This window comes from Eptesicus fuscus, chromosome 9 (genome assembly GCF_027574615.1).
Source record: "Eptesicus fuscus isolate TK198812 chromosome 9, DD_ASM_mEF_20220401, whole genome shotgun sequence".
Lineage (NCBI taxonomy): Eukaryota > Metazoa > Chordata > Mammalia > Chiroptera > Vespertilionidae > Eptesicus > Eptesicus fuscus.
Genome location: NC_072481.1, coordinates 25682178 through 25699863, shown reverse-complemented (window position 1 = coordinate 25699863; position 17686 = coordinate 25682178). Strand labels below are relative to the sequence as shown.

Genomic DNA, 17686 nt, shown 5'->3' with positions numbered 1-17686 from the left:
CACACTCTCCACTTGCTCTGGACCCCCAGGGGAGAAGCTGCTGGGGATCCTTGTCAGGATCAGGCCACAGCCACCCACCAACCCTCACCAAACTGGACGTGTGGGCCGCACCCAGAACCCCAGGGCTGGAGCCGGTGGGTCGACCTTTGCCTAAGCGGGGGCATCACCGCGGAGCGGCGCCTCCACAGCAGCGCCCGGGGCAACCTGGGGACAGACGGGGACCCCGGCTTCCCGGGAGGCCTCGCAGGGCACCTGCCAAAGGCCACCCAGCGCGCGGCGGCCGAGGCGGCGGAGCGGAGCCGGACCTCCCAGCCGTCGGTGGGGGCGGCGACCGCCCGGGGCCTTCCCACGGCTCGGCCGGCGCGTCACCGCGGGGGCGAGGGGCGCCGGCCGCCGGGGGCTGCGGCGCGGAGCGGGGCCCTGGGAAAGGGCGGCGGCGGCGCCCGCGGGGCGGGGCCGGGGCGGGGCCGACTTCCCGGCCCGGAGCCCGGAGCACCCGGCGGAGACCTGGCAGCCGGCACTCACCATGAAGCGGCCCCGGCAGCCCAGCGGCTCCGACGGCGAGTCCGACGGACCCATCGACGTGGGCCGCGAGGGAGAGCTTAGGTAAGGGCCGGGAGGGGGGCTGAGCGCGCCTACGGGCTCCGCGAGCGCGGAGACCGGTCCTCGAGGCGGCCGCCGTCTCCGGAGACGCAGGCGTGGGCGAGGGCCCGCAGGTGTGTGCGGGGGTGGAGGGCGGGGTGCAGTGTGCCCTTCCGTGCACAGGGCCTGGGGTCCTGGGTGCCCTCGGCCATTCAGGGTTTGGGATGCTCGGATGAAGACAGGGCTCAGCTCGCGGGTCTGATGTCGGTCCAATGAGTGATCTCTGTCTGTGGAGGTGCCCCGGTGAGGCAGTTGGCGAGGAGGCTCTTAGGAAAAACCCTCATAGGCTGTTGGCACACCCCCTGCCCAGAACCCACTATGCGGAATAGCCATCCTGCCCCAATTTTACCCTAATTTGGGTGCACTTTTCATATAGTACGTCTAGGGGAAGAAGGACATCTGTCCTTGGAGCAAATTGGACTTTGAATACAGTTTTGATTGAAGGAAACCATAGCTGGCTTGCCCATGGCCAGGGCACGGGCCTAGGCTCCAATCCCAGTGGCCTTTCTGTTGCACCACCTCCTGCCAAGTTCTGTCTGCTCTTGGTAAATATTCGGACCTGCTTCAAACCTGTAGAACAAACTGCACATGGATATAGTCGGATAGCTCTGCCACTTCGCAGTTCTGTGAACAACCCAAGCTTCAGTTTCCTCATCTGTAAAGTGGATATAGCCCGGCTGGAGTGGTGCAGGGGTTGAGGGTCATCCTGTGCACTAAAGGGTTGCTGGTTCCATTCCCCGTCAGGGAAAATACCTGGGTTACACGTTTGACCCCCCAGTAGGGGCATGTAGGGAAGGCAACTGATCGATGTTTCTCTCTTCTCTTCTCTTCTCTTCTCTTCTCTTCTCTTCTCTTCTCTTCTCTTCTCTTCTCTTCTCTTCTTCTCTCTCTCTCTCTTTCTCTCCCCCCCACCATCCTCCCTCTAAGTGTGTCCTCAGGTGAGGATTAAAAATAAAATGGGTATAAATAATAGACCCATTTTCATGGGAATATTGGGAAAATCAAATGAGATAGTATATGCCAAGAGCTTAGCACATGACCTAGCTCCAAGCAAACGCTTAATTAGCGTCAGGAACCCAACACATGGTACCCAGAACCTGAAAGAGCAACAGGGGCTGACTGGGCGTCTGCAGGCCTGGGTCCCAGCCCCAAATCTGCCACTGATTCATGTGACCTTGGGCCATTGCTTTTCCTCTGTGCGCCCGTTGCCTCAGCAGTGAAATAGGGGGGACAGAAAGGGCTCTGTTCTCTCTCTGGGCTCACCCAGGTCTGTCTCTCTAGAATAGAACTGGAAGGGGAGGGGGTGTTCATTTTATTCTTAGGGATGTTTTTGAGGGCATTTCATAGATTCAGTGATCTCCAGTTTCTAAGACTAGGGGATCCTGCCTCAATCACAAATCCTAGTAAAATGTCACCAGCTTTTTTAAAAATGCCACTAGCTTTCAACTATTTATAGCTTATAATTGGAGGTAAGGCAATAGATATTGCCCTTGCATTCTGTACATTGGGTTTTGGGATATATAACATAATTTTCCATGAAACTTAATAGCCTTTTTAAGTTGTTTAGAGAAAAAAAAAACACAAAATAGTAAAAAACCCGCTATATATATATATATATATATATATATATTATTGGTTTCAGAGAGAAAGGGAGAGAGAGATAAAAACATCAATGATAAGAAAGAATCATTGATCAGCTGCCTCCTGCACACCCCTTACTGGAGATCGAGCCAGAAACCTGGGCATGTGCCCTAACCGGGAACCAAACTGTGACCATCGATGCTCAACCATTGGGCCATAGCAGCCAGGCAAAAGCCACTCTTTAGATAAGTAGTCCTCTGAGTCTGTGCCTGCTAGGTGCAGGGGAAGAGCCTAGCACCACGTGGTGATGGAGGCGGGCGGCGGGGGGGGGTCTCAAATTCAGTGTCATTGGGTCTTCATGAATCAGAGGCACGAAATAGATACCAGAGAGCTAGGCTGATCAGAGCTGGCTTCTGTCTTTTAAGAACTTGCAGCTTGGCCGGTGACCTTCCAGGTCACACAAAGACCGTGGACAGCACGGAAGATGGACAGAGAGACAGACTGTGGGCTGTGAAGGCACCCACACAGGTGGAGGTCACTTACAACCAAGGGCAGCAGGGAGGGCTTCCTGAAGGTGGTGGCATTGGGCTGCCTACAGAATCAGTGGGCAGTCTTTTCCTACGCAGCATTTTGTCCTTTCAGCTAGAGCCCATCTTGAGAGACTGTCTCAATTCTTAGAGGAGCAGACCCCATCAGAGGAGAGAAAGCAGTTGGACATCTGGCAGAGCTGACTTATAGACCCCTCTTTGTAGCACTCACCAAAGGGCCCTCCCCCCAGCAGACATCAATGCTTCAATTCAGGGATCACTGAACGATGCCTGCTGTGGCCCAGACCCTAGGCTGGGCGTGGGGGGCCCAGATGTATCCTGCCCAGCCGCTGCCCTCAGGGAACTCTCAGAGAAGAAGAGCTTCATGTACAAAGACAGCCAGATAAACAGTGGCAAGGGCTAGGGAACGGGGGCAGCCAGCCTCCCTGGGGGTCAGAGGCAGGGCGCAAACCCCCCCACACTCAGAGATGTGAGAGTACAGAGCAGAGTGTGTTCCCTGTCACTGTGGGCATCTGCCTGGTGGTGGTATCCTGCCTCATCCGTGGGAATCACCCACAGGGCTCCTCTCTGAACCCAGCCCCCTGACACATGCTGGGACCGCATACAGCCTCTCCCTTCCCCTTCTGCAAACATTTAATGAGCACCTGCCCCATGTCAGGCACTGGGTCAGGGTCTGTGGGTTGTTCCTTCACGTTTAAAGGCACGTGGTAGACTTTGAAGTCAGATGGACCTGAGTTTGACTCCCACCACCATTCACTTGGGCACCTCTGAACCTCCGTTTTCTCCCTTACAAAATGGGGATGCTGATACCTACCTCACAGGGTGAGGCTTGGATAAAGCAATGAACCCAAAGCATGTCTCCCTGCTTTGGCGCAAGGTAACTTTTAGTTAATGGCGCTCTCTCAGGGGTTGGAGGGTACAAGTTCACAAGGCTGTGGTCTAATGAAGAGACGGGAAGTCTGAAGACTGGACTTACTGGCCGTGATTCTTAACTCTCTGTGTCTCTGTCACTCCATCTATCCAATGATTGTTTTTCCTAAATATGAAATGAAACGGCCTCAGTAATACTTAACCCCCAGGGCTATTGTGCAATAAATAAGACAAGTAATTGTGGACATGCTGTCTAGGACAAACAGTACTGGCTATGCATTTTGCAAGTTGTGACGATGAATACATGGGGTGCACTGGTAAGAGCACGGGATTAAAAGCCAGGAAACTTGAAATTTCTTCTAATTTGCTGTGTGGCTTGGAGCAGATTCCTTCCCCTCTCTGAGTTGCCTCATTTTACCAGTGGGCTCAGGGCTGCCTGAAATCCCTTCGTTGAGGGCATTGTCATTCTGCCTTGGGCTGATGCACAGGGAGTGGGATTATCTACAAGGGCTCCACAGGGGCCTTCCCAAGGGAACCTGAGGGTGAGCACTGAGGGTGGCCAGGACTGGCAGCCAGACCACCTAGAAAACCGTCCCCACCCCAGGATTCTGGCTAGGAACCACTCGAGGGCCCTGGAGCAGATCTTGGTGGTCAACATGTCTCCTCCGGGTCCGTGAAAATCTGCCTTATTTTCAGACTCTCAGCCAAGAAGCTCTCACACCTCCTCCCTGTCGGTGTCAGGGCCAGATCACAGTCTGGAAATGAGCACACACTGAGCTCTTGGGAACGTTAAGGATAAGGGGACTGGAGGGCTATTCAGACATACAGGAAATGGGAATTAAGAGGGAAAACAATGCTGAATTTGGAGCCAGAAGACATGGCTTCCCATGCTGGCTTTGCTCCTTCGCAGCTGCGTAGGCTGGGCAAACTGCCTCAGCTGCTGAGCCTCAGCATGCTCCTCTGTAAAATGGGGCTTTTGTTAGGCTCACAGGAGGAATACGTACTTAGTGATGCCAGGGAAGCTGTGAGGTGAGGTTTGCCTGTTAGCTGTGGGAGTGGGATCATGCTGCAGAGAACAAGGGACCAGGGGACTGGAAAAAGGGATGGCAGAGCCACCTGCCCTGAAAGGGGTGCGTCAGCCTCCAACAGACGGTCCCTCAGGAGGGATCAGGCTCAGAGGCAGTGACGTGAGTAGAGCTAACCCAATACCCCTAGCGATGCCTTATCCAGCCTGGGGGGACAAAGGCTGCGTTTCTCAGATACCTGGCTCTTGGGGCTTGTCCCCAGTGGAGCTCTGGAAACAAGCTGCCCTACAGACCTCAGGGTCTGGCCCTCTGTTCCCTGAGCCTGGCTTGCTGGGCCATCCCTCCCAGGAGCTTTCACTGGTCTCTTACCAGACCTTCTTGTCCAGATGTTCGGATGGAGATAGCCTTTTCCAGATGTGGCTGCACAAAGCCAGAGCGTAGCAGCAGGACCTGACAAATGTTGGTCTGGTCTCTCCTGCAACCTTCTCTCTTTGAGCAGATGATGAAAATTACCCAACCTCTGGCATCAAAGGAGCAATCATGGGGACTGGGACCTCCCTGGTGAGCCTCGGGTGCCCCCATTCCGCAAAGGCCTACGACAGTGATGTTAAAGAGGAGGGCAGGAGGGAGCTCAGCCATGAGCTCTGCCATGTTTCAAGCACTTGCTGAGGATGGGGCTACAATCGTGAATGAGGCCGACATGGGTCATGACCTCATGGAGCTTTCAGATTTGTTAGAGGGACAGACATTAACCAAACAATCATGTGAAACAACACAGGGTCCTAACTACTGTGAATGCAGGATACTGGAGATTGTAGAGTAGGGGATAAGTACCTAGTAGGAGGGGGACCTCAGAAAAAGCTTCCCCATGCCCTGGCCAGTAGCTCAGTGGTTAGAGCATCGGCCCTCAGACCGAAGGGTCTCAGGTTCAGTTCCCAGTCAAGTGCATGTGCCTTGGTTGCAGGTTTAATCCCTGGCCTGGTCAGGGTGAGAGTGGGAGGCAACCAATCCATGTGTTTCTCTCATGTGATGTTTGTCTCTCTCTCTTCTCTCTCTCTTCCTTCTCTTTCTCTCCCCCCTCCCTCCAATTCTCTCTTAAAATCAATGGAAAAAATAACCTCACTTGGGTGAGGATTTAAAAAAAAAAAAAAAAAGAAGAAGGAAAGAAAAAGAAAAGGCGTCCCCAGGAAGGTGACCTGAGGGTAGTATATATTATCAGGCAACAGGCCTGAGCTTGGGGGCAAGGAGACACGTGGGCAGAGAATGCCAGGCTAGGGGAACAGTCCGTGTAACCACAGGAAGGAGTTAGTACGTTCACAGAGAGCTCGAACACAGAGAGTGTAAGGGGTGCGTCACTCTAGGAGGTGACAGGGGCCCGAGGGGCCACCTGAAAGATGGTGGTCTGGGTCCTAAAAGCTTTGGGGAACCCCTGAGGAGTTTTAAGAGAGTGACAAGGTCAGGTTTGCATTGAAATGATCGCTCTGCCTGCGTGTAGAGGGTAGCAGGTGGGTGCAAAGGGGCCGACAGCAGACTCTTGCAGTTGTTGGATGAAAGGTGATAGGGGCTTGGTCCTGAGAGCTGCAGTGGAGATGAGGAGGGCAGAAGTGCGATGTATTTTAGGTTTGAGGAGGTGGATAAGGACCGAGGGGGGATCAAAGACCGTGGCCAGGTGTCCCCCTTGCAGAACCAGAAGACAGGGTGGCTTCACTGAGGTGGGCACCCAGGGAGAAGGGGACCCGTGTGAGGTGGAGGCAGCTCATGGTTCCCGTTCAGATGGGTGGCATTTTGCATTTGAAATGTCAGGAGTCACTGGGCTAAGGTTATTTGTTGACCTGGTGTCTCTCCATGGAAGTTGAGGGTCTGGAGGGCGGGGCCTGAACGGCACGTCTGGGTGTCGGCCGGATGAATGGCCTCCGTGCAGCCTAGCGAATGCCCTCCATTCCAAGGGGCCTCCGAAGCAGGAAACCGTTAGGAGGGCGAGCAGTTGGGCTGGGGAGGATTTCGGGGCAGGAAAGGCCGAGGGCTAGGCCTCTTCCCTGGGGTGGAAACTCCTGGGATGCGAGCAAACATCCCTCCTTTGGCTGGGCCTTCGGAGGGAGGTGGGGGGGAGTGATGGGGGCGAAGTGATGCCGGTCGGGGGCCTTCGGGGGAGGCCGAGCAGTGTCCCGAGAGCCCGAGAGTGGCCTGTGACCCAGATGCCGCTCCCCGCGCCCCCAGCCGCGCTGCGTGGGAGGTGGCGGCAGCTGCAGCCGGGGCGGAGGGCGGGCAGCCGGCGCGCCCGGCCCGTGGGAAGCGGCGGCATCTGCTCTTTCCACGCTCGTTCCCAGCGGCTCCCTCTGAAACCCAACCCGCTGGCCGCCGCTGGCCCTTGCCCTCGCCCGCCCCGCCCGGGATCGGGTTGCAGAAGCCGGAGTGGCTGGCCGCGGTTCCGATGCCCGCCCTCCGGCAACGGGAGAGAGGAGCTTGGGGCCGGGGCGGAGGCGAGAACCGAGCTCACACCTCCCTTCCGCCTCCACCGCCCCCCACCAGACATTCCCCCCCTCCGCCGCACTGGGGCAGTTAACCCAGTGCAGGGAAGGACTTGACCCAGGGAGGAATGGGCCCGGGGGAACAGGGAGAGAATGCGTCCCCTCCCACGCCTGCCCTGTGCTTCCTCCCAGCTTGGGAGACCACAGACGCCCAGCAGGGGGCTGTGCTCGCCCACGAGGTCACCCCAGGCCAGGGAGATGGTCCTCCAGCTCTGACAAACTTGCCTTTCTCTTCCTCTCCAGCCAGATGGCCAGGCCGCTGTCCACCCCCAGCCCTTCGCAGATGCAAGCCCGGAAGAAACGCAGAGGGGTGAGTGTCTCCGCAGAGTTGCCGAGCAGAGGTTTACACTGGGTCCCCAGGGGCCTAGCCTCCAGAAACCTGGTCAGAAACATCACCGCAAGCTAGGTGGCCTGGGTTCAAATCCTGGCTCTGCAAGTAGCTAGCGGGGTGACCTTGGGCAAGACACTTAACCTCTCTGTGCCTCATTTCATCAACTGTGTAACTGACATCATAACAGTACCTACCCCAAAGTGTTGGGGATTTTTGTTGTTAATCCTCACCCGAGGATATTTTTCCATTGATTTTTTTTAGAGAGAATGGAAGGGAGGGGGAAGAGACCGAGAGAGAGAAACATGGATGTGAGAGAGAGACATCGATTGTTTGCCTCCCTCACATGCCCTGACCAGGGCCTGGGATCGAGCCTGCAACCAAGATATATGCCCTTGACTGGAATCGAACCCAGACCCTTCAGTCCGAGGGCCAATGCTTTATCCACTGAGCCAAACTGGCTAGGGCTCAAAGTGTTGTTTTAAAGATTAAGGGAATTAAGGTAACACACTCAGAGCAATACATGACACACAATTAGCCAATATTATTTATCCCAGCCTTACTCTTCTCTCTGAACCCAGAACTTTCATTTTTTTCTCTGTGTGTGGAGGGTGAGTGAGGGGGACAAAAGAAGGCAATGCCCCTGCTTGCTGTTGGCCATCTTATCCCAGCCCCACTTTCCCCCCAAGATGCAGCTGTGCGTCTGCACTGGGCACCAGCCCTGCCACTCACTGACCAGACAACCTTACACAGACCACTTCCATCCAGCCCTATTTGCTTTGTTGTTGTTGTTAATCCTCATCTGAGGATATTTTTCCATTGATTTCCAAAAAGAGTGGAAGGGAGGGGGAGAGACAGAGAGAGGAACATATATGTGAGAGAGAGATATCAATTGGTTGCCTCCTGCACATGCCCTGACCAGGGCCAGGGATCGAGCCTGCAGCCCAGGTATGTGCCCTTGACCAGAATTGAACTGGGACCCTTCAGTCCTCAGGCTGACACTCTCTCCACTGAGCCAAACCAGCTAGGGCCAGCCCTCATTTTCTTTATTTGTAAAATGGGGGTCATAATTTCTGCCCTGCTATCAGTACTCTGCTACCACTATTGTGAGATGAGACTGAGATAGTGTGAATGAAAACCATCACAGCTGGAGAAGAAAGGCAATGCCTAAGATTCCTCAGACCTCCTGGCCCAGCAGGGGTCTCCAGGGCCCCCCCTCCCCCCCCCTCCAGCGGGCTGGTGCCCCTGTTCTGATTGGCTGGTGCTGTACCAGTGGTTAACCGTTTAGCATATCCCCCTTCAGGTCAAGACAAGAGAGCTGAGTTCTCCCAACTTTGCAGTCCTTGCTGTGACCTTAAACAAGTCACTGCCCCTCTCTGAGCCTCAGTTTCCCCCTCCATAAAGTAAGAATAGATTTATCTCCCTCACAAAAGTATTGTGAAGGAAAATATGAGTGAATGTCCATCAAGGCATGTGGAACTGACTGTGAAGTGCCTACGTGTAAACTCTTGTCGTTGTCTTTTAGATCATAGAGAAGCGGCGTCGAGACCGCATCAACAGCAGCCTCTCTGAACTGCGGCGCTTGGTCCCCACCGCCTTCGAGAAGCAGGTATGTGGCACTGCTGATGGTGCTGTAGGAGGTCTGTGTGAGTGGCAGAGAAGGGTCCTGTATCATGGCACCTCTTATTGTGAACAGCTGCCTGCAGTTCTGTGATGTCATTTGCTGATATCTGTCACTGGCCAGGGATAAGGGGAATGGAAATATATACTTGCAGAGGTATCTCAGATGTTATGGCTTTATATCCAACATCCCATTGAATTGAATCCTCAGAATGATCCTGAAGAGTAGGGATTATTATGCCCATTGCACAGGTAAGGAAACTGAAGCACAGAGAGGGGAAGTAACCTACACCGGGTCACACAGCTCGTAAATAGCAGAGCAGAACTGGAACATAGAACTCTGTGACTCTAAAGCGCCCTAACCCTCTACACTACGGACGTTTCCGAAGCTATCTGAAAGCGAAACAGGCTGCTCAGGGAGGGAGCACTCTGACAGTGACCAGGTCGGGGTGAAAGGATGGCAGTGGGGAGTCAGACGAGCTGCATTAATCAGGCAGCCTCAAAGACCTGTGCTCCAGAGGCCGTCATGGGTCATGTGTTTTCTCTTCTGCTGGTGAGAGCAAGGCAGTCCTCCCACTGGTGCTCACTGAAATCTTCACAGGCCCAGTGATGAACGAGACCTGCTACCTGCCCCCAGGCACTCCCATGCAGAGTCTGACCCTCAGGTTTCGCCCGGGAGACCAGGTGATCCTGGAGGCTTATAAAACATTTCCCCAGAGAGAATAGAGGAGGAGTACTCTTTGGGGTAAGATGATAAGCTAGCCCTTGGGTGTGGTGAGTAGCAACGTGGGTCCCCAGAGAGCGGGCCTAGGACAGTGGTCGGCAAACTCATTAGTCAACAGAGCCAAATATCAACAGTACAACAAATGAAATTTCTTTTGAGAGCCAAATTTTTTAAACTTAAACTTCTTCTAACACCACTTCTTCAAAATAGACTCGCCCAGGCCGTGGTATTTTGTGGAAGAGCCACACTCAAGGGGCCAAAGAGCCGCATGTGGCTTGCGAGCCACGGTTTGCCGACCACTGGCCTAGGAGGTGGGGGTTGGGGGGTTCAGGAGCGGCATTCTGGTGCTGGTGTATGGAAGTCAAGGGAGCAGAGGTTTCAGAAAGCATGGCCAGCAGTGCAGTGGGCAAGTGCGCTAACAGGAGGCCTGAAGAGAATCGATTAGATTCGAAGACCTGGGCCAAAGCAGAAGCCCAGTCGCAGGCAGTGATGGAGTGGGAGGAAGATGGGAACACGGACACTGTGGGAGCTGATGACTCTGTGCAGGAGAGCTGAGCGCTAGATGGTTTTTACAATTGATTCTTAGAGAGAGGAAGGGAAACACTCCTCTGTCTGTACACACAGGGCTCCTCCAAGCTGGAGAAAGCCGAGGTCCTGCAGATGACGGTAGATCACTTGAAAATGCTCCACGCGACTGGTGGGACAGGTACTGATGCTCTGCTCTTCTGGGACTCATTTACACGGCCAGCATTCCGGGTTGGGCCCTGGGGATACACTCATGAGCCAAGTAGATGTGGCCCCTGCCCTCATGGAGCTCACGGTCCATGGAGAAGCTGACGCAGATCCAGGTAGAACATTCGCAGAGCTTGTCTCTCTCCTTTTTTGGACACCTCCCTCTCCACTCTCAGTGTCTCCATTTGTCCCAACGCTCTCCTCATCTCTCCTCCGTCTCCAACAGGCTGTTCCTACTGGCCCACCCCCCAGGGCCTCGTGAAGCATTAGCCTGAATGAGCTCCTTCTCCCTGGGGTCCCAGTGGGAGCAACGGCCACTGATGGTTCACCCGGGTGCCTCCCACTGGTCTAGCTTTCTGGGCTGTTCTGTCCTTGGCAGTGCTTGGTCATGTGTCATGCTCACCGCTGAAGATCAGTCTCAGGATTGTAGTAGAATGCAAGTGTCACCCCTTCTGTTATTTTGAACTAGTCTATTACAACACAGTCATGGAACTGTCGTTTTAAACAAAACAGAAATTTTGTTTACCTGGAAGCCTCTCAGTGTAATTTGTGACTTCACAGTTGGGAAGCCTGGAAAACTCCACAGACCTGGCCACAAAGGCCTAAGTCCTAAAACCTCCGCTTACTCCCCCCGGAGGGGACAGTTGCATGTTCAGTGGCCCAGCCAGCCCTCGCCGTGTGTGGCAGTGTCATCTGGGGGCAGGCAGAGTCGTGGGCCACAGCCCAGAGATTCTGAGGCAGTAGGTCTGGTCTGGAGTTTAGGAATTTGCAAGATTCGGAAGCACGCCCGCTGACCCTGATGCAGGTGGTCACTCGGAGAACTTCTGCCAAAGGAATGCACGGCCAACAGTGGAAACTTGTGGCCCTCGTCAGCCCGTGGGGAGACAGTTCAAACTGCATGTGTGGTTATCCAACTAAAGAAAAACAGTGACTAATCCCGGGGCAGCATTTTATCGTTTCAAATGCTTTCACTAATGTTATCTCACTTGCTTCTCACAAAAACCTCCTGGGTGGGGCTGCTGTCACCCCCATCTTCTGGCTAAGGCCTAACGGGAAGACAGAATTGTGCTTGGGAGCGTTGCTTTGGATTTGAATCCTGGCTCTACTGTCACTATCTCTATGTCCTTGGACAAATGGCTTAACTTCTCTGTTCCTCAGTTTCCTCATCTCTAAAATGAGAAGAATAAAAGGGTTTTTATGCCCTTCTTCTTCTCTCTCCCTCTCCCCCTCTCTCCCTCTATTTAAAATCAATTGTTTAAAAAAGAGTTTTTATGAAAATTAACTTAAATAATGCAAATTAAGTGCTAACAAGAACTCAACAAACGCTAGTAAAAAGAACAGTGAAGCGCGGCCAGTGAGGCTCAGTGATTGAGAGTCAACCCATGCACCAGGAGGTCACCGGTTCGATTCCTGGTCTGGGCACATGCCCGAGTTTCAGGCTCGATCCCCAGTAGGAGCGTGCAGGAGGTAGCTGATCCATATTTCTCTCTCATCAGTGTTTTTATATCTTTCTCTTTCCTTTCCTCTCTCTAAAAATCAATTTTTAAAAACATATTAAAAACGAACAGTGGCCAAAACCGGTTTGGCTCAGTGGATAGAGCGTCGGCCTGCGGACTGAAAGGTCCCGGGTTCGATTCCGGTCAGGGGCATGTACCTTGGTTGCGGGCACATCCCCAGTGGGGGGTGTGCAGGAGGCAGCTGATTGATGATTCTCTCTCATCGATGTTTCTAACTCTCTATCCTTCTCTCTTCCTCTCTGTAAAAAATCAATAAAATATATTTGGAAAAAAAAAAAAAAAACAAAACGAACAGTGAACACAGAAGGTGAAGGGATTGCTCACGGTCAGCACAGCTCCGTGTACAGCAGGTCCAGCACACTCACTTCCAGGGAGACCTGACCGCAAACACCGGCTCCTGCCCAGCTGTCCCTCTGTGGGCGCCTCAGCTGTGAACCAGGGACCAGATATTTGCTGCTATAGTCACGAGGCCATTGCTCACCGGGGCTGTTCTGTGTCTGCCCAGAAGGTGGTATGGAGAGAAGGGCAGGTATGAAGAGGCAGTGGGCAGTCGGTCTGATCATTCCTCAGTGAAATCAGCCAACGAGAGCGTCCCCAGCCTGAGGGCAGCAGCTGAGGGCCAGGTGGAGTCACTTTCCAGACGGCCCTTTGGGCTGGTTGACAAGCAGAACTATACATGGTGGCTAGCGTTTCCGTTACTGAGCATTTCTGCGCACCATTTCTTTTTTATTATTTTTTATTTTTATTGATTTCAGAGGGGAAGGGAGAGGGAGAGAGAGACAGGAACATCAATGTTGAGAGAGAATCATTGATCGGCTGCCTCCTGCATGCCTCACAGTGGGGATCAAGCCCACAACCAGGGCATGTGCCCTGACCAGAATCAAACCCTGACCTCCTGGTTCATAGGTCGATGCTCAACCACCGAGCCATGCTGGCCGGGCTGTGCACCATTTCATTTCATTTCATTTTACCCACACAAGTCAATGCATCAGGTACCGTTACATGCCCATTTTACAGCTAAGGAAATTGAGGCATAGAGAGATTAAGGGACTTGTCCATGGTCAGGCAGCTTGTGCAGTGGCCTCCAAAGGCCTCAGCCTTCCTGCCACACTATACTTACTGCCTTCTCCACGGAGTCTCCCAGCACCTGCCCACATCGGCAGGCAGGGCTGGCCTACGCCTCCACGCCCACAGCCCTTTCACCCCTGGCAAGTCTACTTTCTTGGTCGCAGTTTCTTCCTTGTATTATTGGTCATTAATTGTGCTGAAAACAATGCTTACATTTTATAATGCTTCATAGTTTAGTGAACTCATTTGATGCTCACAACCCAGCCCCTCTACCCCAGTAGGGATGTTTCCCACTTTACAGGTAGAGAGACGGGGGCTCAGAGAGGTGAGGGGCCCAGGGTCACACAGGCAGTGAGTGGGGAAGGCAGGTCCAGAACTCAGGCCGTCTGGCCCCAGGCTCCTTGTTGTGTTCCCACTGGGCATGCCCTCATCACACCTCACTTTGCAGGATTCTTTGATGCCCGAACCCTGGCAGTTGACTTCCGGAGCATCGGTTTCCGGGAGTGTCTCACCGAGGTCATCAGGTACCTGGGGGTCCTGGAAGGACCCAGCAGCCGTGCGGACCCCGTGCGGATTCGCCTTCTCTCCCACCTCAACAGCTACGCAGCCGAGATGGAGCCTTCCCCCACCCCTGCCAGCCCCCTGGCCTTCCCTGCCTGGCCCTGGTCCTTCTTCCATAGCTGTCCGGGGCTGTCAGCCCCGAACAGCCAGCTTGCCATCCTAGGAAGAGTGCCCGGCCCCGTCCTCCCCAGCGCCTCCTCTCTTACTTACCCCACCCCAGCTCTCCGCACCGCTCCCATGCGCAGAGCCGCTGGCACCCTCCTGCCAGCCCGGAGGAATTTGCTGCCCAGTCGAGGGGCATCTTCTGCCCGGAGGGTCCGCCCTCTGGAGAGGCCGGCTGTCCCCCTGCCCATGGCCCCCAGCGGCAGGGCTGCCAGGAGCAGCCACATGGCACCCCTCCTGCCATCTTCTTCCCCCACGGCCCCTGGTGCCGGGAGGTCCCCTGCGTATGCCAGTGTTCCGGCCCCCAGGCCCTCTGCCCCCAGGCCCTCTTCCCCCGGGCCTGCTGGGCGGCCGGCGCGGGCTGTGCTCTGCCCCTCCTGGGCCGCCGAGATCACGGACGTAGGGGCTTTCTAAGCTGCCCTCCCCCGGAGTGAGAGAATTCCTTTCCAGGAGCTGAAAGTGGCTCTGCCTGTCCAGCCCTGCCTCCGGGACTGGCTCATGAGTGCCGCGGCGTCTTCACCCATCAGAGGCCCCCCTAACCCCTCCTAACTGCTCCTCCCAGCTTTCCCACCGGCTCTCCTGCAGCGGTTCTCATCTCAGAGGCTTGCTCTCACTTCTGACCTGGACAGATGCGTTCCGGAAGACCTACTAGTAAGAGCCGCGCCCAGACCCCTCTCCTGCCCCAGGATACAGGGGCAGCAGGCGTGAATCTCAGCTCCGGGAACACAGCTTTGACCTAAAACACACAGTGGCTTGAGGCTGGCTGCTTCCCAAGAGAGATCAGACCCCAACCAGGAGCAGTGACTGACCGGCTGCAGCCTTCCGAGGCCCCAGGGGCTGGAACCCAGTGTCTGCCCTGCCCACCTGTCTTCTGCCCACCCAGCAAGTACAGCGAACCACAGGACAGAGCCGCTGTCCACCACGGCCAAGGCCTGGGGGTCGGGAGCCCAGCAGGGCCTGCTGCTGCCCTCTTCCCGGCTGCAGACACCCTCCCTCCAGCTGACCAGCAGTTCCCTGCACGCCGCTGGGAGGTTTCCTGGCAGCAGTGCGGCTCCTCGACCCCGACCACCAGGCCTGGGGCAGCGCGCTCAGACCAGAGCCAGGACTGAGCGGAGAACCCAGCTCTCTGCCCTGCACTGTCACCATCCTCCAGGCGTGTGGTCCCTGCTGCGCGCACGGTGTGGACAGCCATGTTCCCACGTGATGGCGCTCAGAGAGCAATCCTCTTGGGATTCAGAACCAGACGTTCGTGCTGCCTGGTTTGCATCCGGCTCACGGAGCCCAGACTGCTGGGCCAGCCAAGGCTGTCGGCTGGACAAAAATAACGGTGAGGAGGCCCAGAGGAAGGGCAGGCAGAGGCGGCCTGGCCCTGCAAGGTCACACAGGGGTCGAGGGCCTGAGATCCTGTTCACCCAGGATTCCACACAGCTGGCTCTGCTCACAGGCCGTTTCCTTACCCAGCTCCAACCCAGGCCACGTGTCCTCTCAGAGGGAACAAATGGCCCAGTCACCATTCCCCGTGGGAGGGCAGAGGCTGGACAAGGTTGGGGTAGACCCAGGACTGACATTCAACGGGACCAGTGTTGCCAGACCTGTTGTTAAGATGTAGAAACACATCTGTGCTCCATGGCAACTCCCTGCTTCCCCTGAGTGGCTCTGGGTGTCCCCCGCCACATGGCTTTGCCCCCGGGACCCCCGTGCTGGTTAATGCCCAGCAGACCCCAGGTCGTGGAGCCCTCCAGGGGCAATGTTGGTGCTTGTAGCGCACTGGTTATTAAACACGTCAGATGTCACCGCCGGGAAGATTCCCGCACCCCACCCTTTGATGGAACTGCCCTCCCCAGAGGCTAAATGAAGGAGACTCTCTGGGCTCAAAGTAGACTTTGCAAAAACCCAAGGGAAAAGGGGCCTTTTCAGGGAAGTGGGTCAGAGGGCAGAGGTCATTTAAATGACCCAGAAAGCTCTTTTGAAGAGACAGATTCCTCAAGGAGGCCTAAAGCGCTCAAGTAATTCTTTCATCAGATTGCTGTCCGGCACCATCCGAGATGTGTGGCCTTGAGCACAGGGGTCCTTTGGAGGAGGGGGCACTGCCTGGAGTGCCGGGGAGCCACAGAAGGCAGGGCCTTCAGCAGGCTCCCTGGGATTGGGACAGAGGAAGGGGGAGGTGGCAGAGGGTAAGACCAACTCCACTTTCTCACAAAAGGCAGGAAGAACTCCTCTTCTTCCTCCTCCCGTCCATCTTCCTCTCTCTCCACTTCCTCCCCCTCCTCCCTCTCTGTGGCTTCCCAGGTGGTGGCTCACTACTCCCAGGATACCAGATCAGTCCTGTAGTTTGGTGACTTCCTGGCCCCGGCATTTATTTACTCACAGTGGGGCAGTGGGACTCTCATCCCCATGTTTCCAGCACCCAACTCCAAAAGAATCTGTTGACACCATTGGAGGAGGTGAAAAGGGCCCAGAACTTTCAGCATCTTCGTTGCTCTTGGGTTCATTCTCCCCAAGAGATTGGGGGAAAGTGGGGGAGGTGACTGGATGTAATTGTTTCTGTGGTTGAGGATTTGTATCTTTTTGTTCATACTCCCAAGCCTTTCTGGTGCCCCCGACTCCCACCCCACTGCTGGGGGTGTTGCAGACATCCAATAAAGTTTTTTAAAAAATTCTTCTGAAATTCTGGAAACTTCTGAGTGATCCTACTTCTTAACTATCTCTGGAGTCCATCCACAACTCTGTGAACCCACAGCCACCCCCCTGAGCTGTCCACATCACCTGCCCCCAGATCCTACCCCACATAGGTCCTCATCCCCTCTGCTTTGTCAATCACTTCTTAGCAGAGACCAGAGAGCTTTAAACATGCCAATTATATCATACTAGAGGCCCGGAGCACAAAATGCGTGCACTGGGGGTGGGGGTGGGGGGTCCCTCAGCCCGGATTGTGAGAGGTTGCAGGCCAGGCCAAGGGCCCCCACTGGTGCACAATTAGAGCTGGGGTGAGACGCAGGAGGTTGGCCAGCTGGGGAGGGACCACGCGAGGGCTCCAGGGCGTGTCTGGCCCATCTTGCTCAGTCCTGATTGGCCGGACCCCACCAGCAAACTAACCTACCAGTCAGAGCGTCTGCCCGCTGGTGGTCAGTGCACGTCATAGCGACTGGTCAACTGGTCAACTGTCTGCCCCTTGGTGGTCAGGTCAATGCACACCATAGCGAGCGGTTGAGCAGCCTTAGCCTATCATTAGCATATTACGTTTTGATTGGTTGAATGGCTGACCAGACGACTGGACACTGAGGATATTAGGCTTTTATTATATAGGATTGATTCTGGTTTAAAACCCTTATTCTATTATACTCTCATTCCAAAGATAAAATCCAAGCTTTACCTCTTTGGGTCTCAACTTCACTTCCAGCCTCCTTTCTTGCCAACCCCAGTCTTGTTCCCTGTGCTTCTGCTACCCCGGCCCACCTTCATTTCCTCAACATCCCAGCCACGCTCCCACCTCCCGGACTTTGCATATGCCGTTCCCTTGCCCAGGATGCTCTTCCCCGACCCTTTGCTTGGCTGAGCTCTGTGTAGCCTCAGGCCTTGGCTTAAAAGTTGCCTCCAGATCGCCGAAACCGGTTTGGCTCAGTGGATAGAGCGTCGGTCTGCAGACTGGAAGGTCCCGGGTTCGATTCCGGTGGAGGGCATGTACATTGGTTGCGGGCACATCCCCGGTAGGGGGCGTGCAGGAGGCAGCTGGTCGATGTTTCTCTCTCATCGATGTTTCTAGCTCTCTATCCCTCTCCC

The 17686-nt window shown here is 55.0% G+C and overlaps 1 protein-coding gene across 2 annotated transcripts; it reads left to right on the top strand.

The window, feature by feature from the left end:
• The first annotated feature begins 526 nt into the window (after positions 1-526).
• On the top strand, positions 527-16565 carry HEYL (hes related family bHLH transcription factor with YRPW motif like). Of its 2 annotated transcripts, XM_008151172.3 has the most exons (5): positions 527-606; positions 7438-7504; positions 9048-9131; positions 10491-10572; positions 13632-16565. In XM_008151172.3, exons 1-5 carry the CDS (start codon positions 527-529, stop codon positions 14318-14320), a joined length of 1002 nt encoding a protein of 333 aa, XP_008149394.1. In that variant the 3' UTR covers positions 14321-16565. The 2 variants fall into 2 exon arrangements, with proteins under 2 accessions (XP_008149394.1, XP_054577235.1); XM_054721260.1 differs by lacking the exons at positions 527-606; positions 7438-7504; positions 9048-9131 and having other exon boundaries at positions 10511-10714.
• Positions 16566-17686: the final 1121 nt, after the last annotated feature.